The sequence below is a fragment of the Myotis davidii genome, unplaced genomic scaffold (genome assembly GCF_000327345.1).
Source record: "Myotis davidii unplaced genomic scaffold, ASM32734v1 scaffold60, whole genome shotgun sequence".
Classification (NCBI taxonomy): domain Eukaryota; kingdom Metazoa; phylum Chordata; class Mammalia; order Chiroptera; family Vespertilionidae; genus Myotis; species Myotis davidii.
The window spans coordinates 2,363,125-2,371,670 of NW_006293007.1; the positions used below are offsets into that span (position 1 = coordinate 2,363,125).

The following is an 8,546-nucleotide window of genomic DNA, read 5'->3' on the forward strand; positions in this document are numbered from 1 at the left end:
CACACCTCTGCGGGCCACTGCAGCAAAACGCAGCACGCAGCACGCTCTGGCCTCCCAGGGCCCCTCTGTCTGCTCCTCGGACGGCCCCTCTGCTGAAGCTTTTCCATTCAGGTGACTGGTGTGTGCTTCCTGGGACCCACTGGCCTGGCACTGTGCAGAGACCCCTAAGGCCCTTGTACACAGAAAGCAGCCCCGCTCCCATGTGTCACCCCTGCCCACCCTCAAATGCACTCTCCCCGCCCCCTGCAGGTGCCACCCTGGCTGGCAGGGACCCCAGTGTAACGAGTGCATGCCCTTTCCTGGCTGTGTTCACGGATTCTGCGACGAACCCTGGCAGTGCACTTGCAATGAAGGCTGGGACGGGCACTACTGCGACATAGGTGGGCGCTCCTCCTGCCCTCCCCCACCCTCACCCCTGTCCTCCCCCTCCCGCCTTATTCTAATGCACCCAATGCTCTGTGTGGTAATGTCCTGTGAACACACTTCCCCATGGATGGTGGCAGGAGCCTCCTCACAGGTAAGGGACATGATTTTGCTCCCTCTACACCCTGCACCCAGAGGATGCCCTGGGGTCGGGTGTCGGGGGGCTGCCTGTGGAGTAAACAACCCCAAAGTAAGCACACACCACACAGAGCTGAGCGGGTGGGGACCACAGGCCTGCCCGGGTCACTGACGCTTGGGGAGTAGGAAGGACGGGGATGTGTGTGTGACGCAGCAAGAAAACTCCAACAGGTCCGCACTGGAGACTGTTATGAAGAGCAGCCGAAAGCAAGCAAACAACAGGGGAGGGGCGAGGACCAGCGCTGAGGGAGGGGCAGTAGGGGCTGAGGCTGGGCCCCGGGGTCAGGGCTAGGGGTTGGGACAGAAGAACTAAGGTGGAGTGGGGGCCTGGGCAAGGCTGAGAAGAGGTTAAAGGATGAATTGGTGTTATCTATTGATTTCATTAATTTATGCAATCTTTGTCCTCCATTACCCTGAGCGATGGAGAGTTGGCTGCGTTTTCAGGCCGCACATGTTCCTCTGAGCCCGTTCTCATTGGGCAAAACCTGCCTGGAGACCTGGGCAGACGGAAGTCCTCGAGAAAACTCCCACAGCCTAGGCAGGGCCTCTGTGCCCTGGTGCCCAACGTTAGCAGAGACTAATAGGGAAACTGAGGCTCAGAGAAGCCACAGGGTTTGCTCGGGACTCATTCTCACCTGGGCCTTTTCTAATGCCCTCCCTGAAGGGAAACGGAAGAGCAGCTAGTTTTCAAAAACAAGCACCCCCCACCCATGTCTTGGGTCCTTGACGCTCCCCCCACCCCCCAACCGCTATGGCGCAGTTTTATCAGCCGCTGACTCAGCGCAGGCCTGCAGCTCTGCTGCCCCTCCCACCGCGCCCTCGCAGGAACTCTAACTGGGGACCAGAGGATCCCAGAGACATCACCATCTAGGATTAGGCAGTCAGCCTGGAGCCCACCCAGTTGGGTATCTTAGCCCAGGGCTCCCCACAGGGTTTCCAGACCGAGGTCCCCTCCTCCCTGGGTTGACAGAGGCTCTCGGCTTAGGACGCTGGGTCCAGGGGAAGCGGCCCCCCCGGGTAATGGAGGGCCCTCTCCCTTTTCCCCTTTTCCCCTGGTCTTTCAGGCTGTCACTGTCACGGTCAGTCAGTTGCAGGCGGTGCAGCTGCTGCCCCTGCCCCTGCCCCTGCCCCTGCCCCTGCGTAGGCCCGGCTCCCCTCCCCCACGGGCAGCCTGCTCCTTGGGCAAAGGTGGGCTCGGCCTCTGCTCAGGAGGCTTGACACTGAGGGGACAGGAGTAGGTCGGGTCGTCACTGCCCTTCAGCCTATATTTCAGGCTCCCAGGCGGCCGCCGAGCCCCGAGCAGAGGCCGAGGAAGGAGCCGGCCGCGAGGCTCACGGGCTCAGGCTGTGCTGGCGCCCTCCCTCCCTAATGATAAATCCTCTTTATGTTGCCTTGCTCCCAGCTGGGCTCCCAGGAACGCCTGGTGGGCTCGGGATAGGCCATCAGCATGGCGTCCAGGCCTTTCTCTATTGATTGCTTGCCATCTCCCCTCCGCCAGGGAGCGGTCTTTGTAACAGAGGGGGAATCTGTCCATGTGCGGACCCCTCCCCACCATCTGCCTTAACTAACTCGCTGTGTCTCTGGCTTTCTATTTGGTAGAAAATCAAAGCTAAAAAAAGGTCCCTCGGAGACCCACCAGCGAGAGCCCCTCCTTTTATACGTGGAGAAAGTGAGGCACGGAGCGGGGAGGGAGGGGTTGACCTCCGCAGCTGGCGGGAGGTGGGCACAGGACGGCCCCTCCCGGGCAGGCGGGGGTCTGGGGGCCGCACTGTCTGAGAGCCCCTGACCCGGGCCCCTTTGTTCGGCGCGTCCTGGGCTCGCTGAGCCGGGATAATGAAGTGTGCGTGACGGGAGGTGTCGAAAGGCGGTGGGAACGTACCCGTGTTCATGGAAACGCACGCTGACGGGAGAGGGCTCGATAGTTCTCATCTTGCTGCCTTCAAAAGAGCCAGCCTTTTAATCTTGGGCCCCCTTAGTTCAGAACCTGCTCGCAGAGACCACCTGGAGGAGGAGGCAGGGCTGGGCTAAATCACATCTCCATTTCCCCCCTGCCCCTGGGGATGAGCCAGCACAAAGGGCCTCTGCTGTTTCTAACGGTTGGGCTGTACTAGTCCCCCAAGTGGCAGCCACCCCCCCAAAAAAACACACAAAAAACCCCCACGAAGAGCTGGGTGTGCAAAGCTGCCTGGAGGAGGCAGGCATGGGGAGCTCAGAGCACTTTTAGGGGAGGAAGGTGTCTGTCATGAAGGTGATGATGCTGGACTGAGGGGTGACTTGGTTCCCCAGAAAAGGGGAGAGGTGATCTGGGTGGAGTGGCAGGGAGCAGCTGTGACTTCCTGTCCCCGTGACCGAACAGAAGGACCCTCCTTCAGCTCCCTAAGCTGTTCAGGAATATTTTTTGGGGGGGTCACTACCCCTCTTCCTCAGGACCCCACTCAGTGACGGTTGGCAGTGGCCACAGGCAGAGACATGGAGGCAGCCTAGCTGGGGTCCTTCTCTGGACCAATTGGAGGTGTGTCTTCCTGCCTCTGTCCCCCCTCCCCTCCCTGGTCTGATGTTCTCTCCCCTCCCCCAGACATGCGGGCTTGCACCTCGAACCCCTGCGCTAACAACGGCACGTGCACCACCATGCAGAAGGGCCACTACCAGTGCACCTGTGCCCCTGGCTTCTCGGGAGAGAACTGCCAGAAGAAGGACGGGCCCTGCGAGGTCAACGGGTAAATATTCCTCCCGTTACCTGGGCTCTGACCTGGGCTCTGATGAATGCGGCCCCTGATCCCCCTTCTCGCCCCTAAAGCCCCTTTCAGCCTCAGCCAGTGAGACCTGGCGCCTGACAAAAGACCAGCAAGTCTGCAGCCCCTGTGGGGGGCCGCCCTCCATCAGAGGAAGTGTCATTTCCATAATTTCTTCAAATGATCCCGAAGGCGATTTCATATTCCCTTGCCCTCCCCGGGTCCCGTGTGTGAATGACAGTAGATTGGGACGGAGCTCGGAGCTTGGAGCTGCATAATTTTCTACAGGCGACTGGGGGGCGGGGGTTGGGGGGAGAGATCAGTTCCGCAGGGCCCCAGGCTGTTTTTGTGAAACCCACACACCTACTTCAGGGGGTGGTTTTAGGGGCTGGGCAGCTCTGCAGGTGGGTTTGCTGGGGTGTCTGAGGAGGAGGCTGCCTGGCTGAGGGGGGAGGGGGCTGTGGGCCAGCACAGGGAGGGGAGGGCTGGGGTCCACCTCTCAGCTACCCTGCGTGGGGAGGGGGCCCTGGGATCCTGGGCAGTGGGCACCGAGGCAGAATGGCCACTGGTCGGTCCTGTGCCTCCCTGAGCAGGGTTCCCCACAGCCCCCCCTCTGGCCCTTATGTGCATAGCTGCACGGAGGGGGCTAAAAGGGAGGCTAGGAGAGATCTTGACAGCAGCGAGAATTCCACCTGGGACCCCTAGCCCCTGGCCCAGGGGCTGCCCTGGCATTGCAGGGTGGTGTGGAGGGCGCGGACTGGCTGGTGCCACACGCAGGCACCTGTGAGGCATGGAAAGATCAGCACTCCGAGGGCAGGGGCGACATCGCACACCGTGCCAGCTTATCGGAGAGAAGGGAACATTCAGAGCCAGCCCTTTAAAATATTTTGCTTTTCTCTCTAACAAAGTCCAGCCCGGGGTCCTTGAAATTCCTTCAGAGCCCCGCTCCTGTGCCGCCCTCCTCCGAGGGGTGACGCGGTTTTCTCGTGCCCACCGCCCCTTTCTTCCCTGGAGTTTCGGCATTTATCAGATGACAAAGGGCCCGCTCGTTTAGAAGCACTTACGTTAAATGCTCCGTGCGCTCCGCTTGGAGCAAACAGCTTCGGTCTGCAAGCTGCACTTGGGTGAATGAGCCACTATTAACCAGCGGCAGGGACGCAAAGACAGACCGCGTATTTCTTTCACTCGGAGAGTCCCCAAGGGTTTCTGCACAATGAGCTGCAGGCTCGCTCCGCTGAAAATAAAAGTAAAAATAATAATGGGGTGGTGATGGGGGGCGGGGGAGACCGTCAGGGACGCCCTGTGTGGCTCGGCGTCGGGGGGCCTAGGGACCAAGCTCGAGGAGGGGGCTCCCTCTAGCCCTGCCTTATCACTAACTTTGCCTCTCTCAGCCTCAGTTTCCCCCACCAGTCCAGGGACTCACTGGCAGGCCTCTGGTAGGAGAGATGGGCATCCGGGAGGTCGGAGTGCTCCAGGTGGGGGTGAGGGGCACACCCCACACGGTGTGCGGCTGCCTCAAACACCAGAGGCCCTTGTAGGTAGGGGTCCCAGTGCCCGCCGCCTCCCCAGCCCCCCTGGCTGGCATCACTCACTCACCTCATGCGTTCTGAGCATTTGCCCGCAGCACCACTGCCCTAGCCCACCCCCCAGGGGACCTCTGCCCTGTCCCCTTCTGTATTGCAGTTCCCCCTGCCAGCACGGCGGCTCCTGCGTGGACGATGATGGCCAGGCCTCGTATGCCTCCTGCGTGTGCCCCCCTGGCTTCTCGGGCAATTTTTGCGAGATCGTGGTCAACAGCTGTACCTCCAACCCGTGCGAGAACCAAGGCACCTGCACCGACATTGGGGGCGACTTCCGCTGCCGCTGCCCCCCCGGCTTCGTGGACAAAACCTGCAGTCGCTCGGTGACCAACTGTGCCTCCGAACCGTGCCTGAACGGGGGCACCTGCCTGCAGCACTCCCAGGTGAGGTTCGAGTGTCGGTGCCGGCCCCAGTTCACAGGTCCCCTCTGCGGCAAGAAGCGCGCGGCGAGCTCCCAGCAGGGCACCCGTGTGCCCAACGGGCCCGGGCTGGCCTACCGCGTGACCCCCGGGGTGCACGAGCTGCCCGTGGGGCAGCCCGAGCACCACATCCTAAAGGTGGCCATGAGGGAGGTCAAAAAGGACACCCCGCTCCTCTCCGAGGGCCAGGCCATCTGCTTCACCATCCTGGGCGTGCTGACCGGTCTGGTGGTGCTGGGCACCCTGAGCATCGTCTTCCTCAACAAGTGTGAGGCCTGGATCGCCAACCTGCGCTACAACCGCATGCTGAACAAGAAGAAGAAGCTGCTGCTGCGCTACAACAGCGGGGAGGACATGGCCGTCAACATCATCTTCCCCGACAAGATCGACATGACCACCTTCAAGGAGGCTAGCGACGAGGAGATCTAAGCCGAGATCTAGGCAGAGCCCCCACTCTTCTACCCCGCCCCCTCCATCCTCGGGGTCCCCGCAGAGCTCACCAGATGCGGTCGGTTCTAACCTCGGTGGGCGAAATTTGCTAGCTCTCGTGTCAGACCTGGTGAACGCGCTACGCTTCGCTGTATTATTGTTTGTGCTACTACTGTGTGACCAATGCAATGCGCTCAATGCAATGATGAAGGCCACCCTCCCCCCTCTTTCCCGATGCATGATTAAGAATAAGAATAAGAATTTAATCTTTCAACGAGTAAGATAAGTAGCATGTCGTTCTAAACTTTAAATTTTAGCATAAAATAAAAAAAGACAAAAAAAAAACAAGGCAAGTGGACCAGGACTCGGTGTGTCGACGTCCCTCCCCGAGGGGCCTCGGCCACAGGGTCCTTGTAGCGTATTCTTGCATGACCGACCACTGTGACCTGGGCTAAGACCCCTTTCGTTCGTGAATTCTCACACGCCACATCCGACTCGCACTCACTTCAAGTTCAACATCGCAGTCCTTAGATCTTTGTGATGGAGTTGAGGATTTTGCAGAGTGCAGCGGCCATGTGTCAGGCAGAGAGAAAACCCGGGCTGGCTGCTGGGGGGCCGGGACCTCGTCCCAGCCCTGCCACTAACTCGCTGCGTCACCCTGAGCAAGCCCACCATTTCGCCCCTCTTGAGGGAGGGGCTTGACCACAGTGACCATCAAGGTCCTCTCTCGTCTAAAACCCTGAATTAGGAACGATGGGGGATGAACCAAAACAGCTCCTGACCCTCCCATGAGGATCGGATGGAGACTAGGTCCCATCCCTGGGTCCGCATGTTTTGGTCTATTCTGATGCCCACTTGGCATCCTGAAATCACCCCTAAGTGCAGTTTTCAAAGTGGGGAGCCTCCTGGCTCACTTTTCCATTTGGGAACGATTAGCCGCTTTGAGTCACAATATGTAGCCTTGGAGTTGCCTCTCGGGCAACCCCCACCCACCAAAATCTCCAATACTCTACGCCCCTTCCCCCTGTAGATTAGCCATATTTCTTAAAATGTAAATGCAGGTGAACCGCAAGTGCCCCTGGCGAAATCTGAGCAGCAACACAGCCCTCCCCTAGGTGTTCGCAGGGGTTAGTGGAACCTGTCCCTTGTGGGGCGTTTTCTAGTTCTGTGGCCGAAGTAGTACCAGGCCTGGCCTACATGGCTACGCAGTTCATTTGTGTTGCCGAGTTAGTAACGCTCAGATCCTGAAAGACCTAGCCAGTTTCTGAATCATGAACTTGACTTTTTTAAGAAGAGCATCTATTTTTGTTGGGGAAAAAAAAAAATGGATATGGGACAGAGTTCTGTCTAGCTCCCCAGCTCTTCGGGTTGGGCAGCTAAACAGTCCTTGGGTACCAGACAGGACTATTTTGCTTCTTAAGTTATTTGGGTAGGAATCAATCCTCTGAGCTTTGTTGAGTATTACTGACGTGTTTACCTTGCTCCAAGTCATCATCACCTTCATCACGGTCATTCAGATCACCACATGCGTCACCGTCATCACTCAACCATCAACCTTGTCACCCCCACCCACTCAACCACCGCCAAGTCCCTTGTCATTCTGGTTCCAAGCCTGTCATTTCCCCCAAAACCTGATGTCCCACTCCCAGTTCCTCCTCATCCTAGCCCCAAGATGCCACCCTGGTCACCTCGTCCCTGACAGGCGATGTCACCCCAAACTCCCATCACCTTCCCCGTCAAACCCCTCCCCATTTGAAACCTGCCCTTCCTCTCCTGCCTCCCCACAATTCTCCCTCAACCCCAAACCCTGTTACCACCGCCAAGGCCCCTCCCACCCCCAGGCTCCTGTTGCTGTGCTCCTGCCCCTCCCCTCCCTCACCCCCATCCCCTGGCTTCCAGGCCTCCCATCTCTGATGACCCCTCCCCCCAGTCCTTCCTTCTCCCCACACGTCATTTGAGTCAACATCTCATTTTGAGTGTGTCTTAAAAACTTTAAAAAGACAAAAAAAAACACCCAGAACGGTTGGCATGTGTCGGGTGGGTGTCCAGCACCTGCCTGGCCTCTCTCACGTGAGACCTTGATCGAGTCCACTACCGGTTCTGATCCTCAGACTCCCCAAACTTGAAATTCTGAGATTGGCTGACATGATCAAATTCTCTGCGCCACCTTTTCGACCTCCAGACTTGTCCCCGGTGACAAGGAAGAGACGTCCCGCCATTTATCCTTGACCCACTCCTCATCGGTCCACCCACCCATCCATCCACCATTCATTCAATCAGGAAGCGTTTCCAAGCACCTGCCGAGTGCAAGGCAGCGTGCAGGGCGCTGCAGGTCCCGCAGGACAAGGGGCAGTCTTGGGAGGGCAGGGGACACCCAGGTGTCCCCAGGAAGCCAAGCGCAGTGCAGGTAACATACCGTGGGAACATTGGAGAGTCCTCAACAGACGCCTCCCCGAGAGCCTGACCATCTCACTTCCCACGTGACAAAGTCTCTCTTACCAGCACCCGATGTGGCCGCCCCGCCCAAATTCCAGTGCCCAGCTCACCCGTCCAGCGAGATCAGAACAGGGTTAGTGCCTCACCTCGGTCCTCACGCCCCGCAGAAACGGCGCCTACCCTCCTTGGTGGGGGCGCCCGGTTCTGCTGAGAGCGTCGGGACTTCGGCTGCCCACCGCACCTCGGTGTGTGTGGGGTCGTGTGTAGTTTACGTAAACACAAGGGGAAGCTTTAAGATGCTGTCAGCGACATGACCACCAATTCGGCCCCAAAACTGAGAGAGGAGTAGGCGTGATTATCTTCTTGTAACCCCAACAACGTGGAAAATG

The 8,546-nt window shown here is 58.8% G+C and overlaps 1 protein-coding gene across 1 annotated transcript in view; it reads left to right on the plus strand.

Annotated features, from left to right (window-relative positions):
• DLK1 (delta-like 1 homolog (Drosophila)) overlaps positions 1 to 7,732 on the plus strand; it is a 21,762-nt gene extending 14,030 nt beyond the window's left edge. The window contains exons 8-10 of the mRNA XM_015565834.1: positions 250 to 380; positions 3,137 to 3,278; positions 4,977 to 7,732. Of these exons, the coding sequence (XP_015421320.1) occupies positions 250 to 380; positions 3,137 to 3,278; positions 4,977 to 5,721 (1,018 nt within the window). The 3' untranslated portion in view covers positions 5,722 to 7,732. The remainder of the gene's footprint in view (positions 1 to 249; positions 381 to 3,136; positions 3,279 to 4,976) is intronic.
• The last annotated feature ends 814 nt before the right edge of the window (positions 7,733 to 8,546 follow it).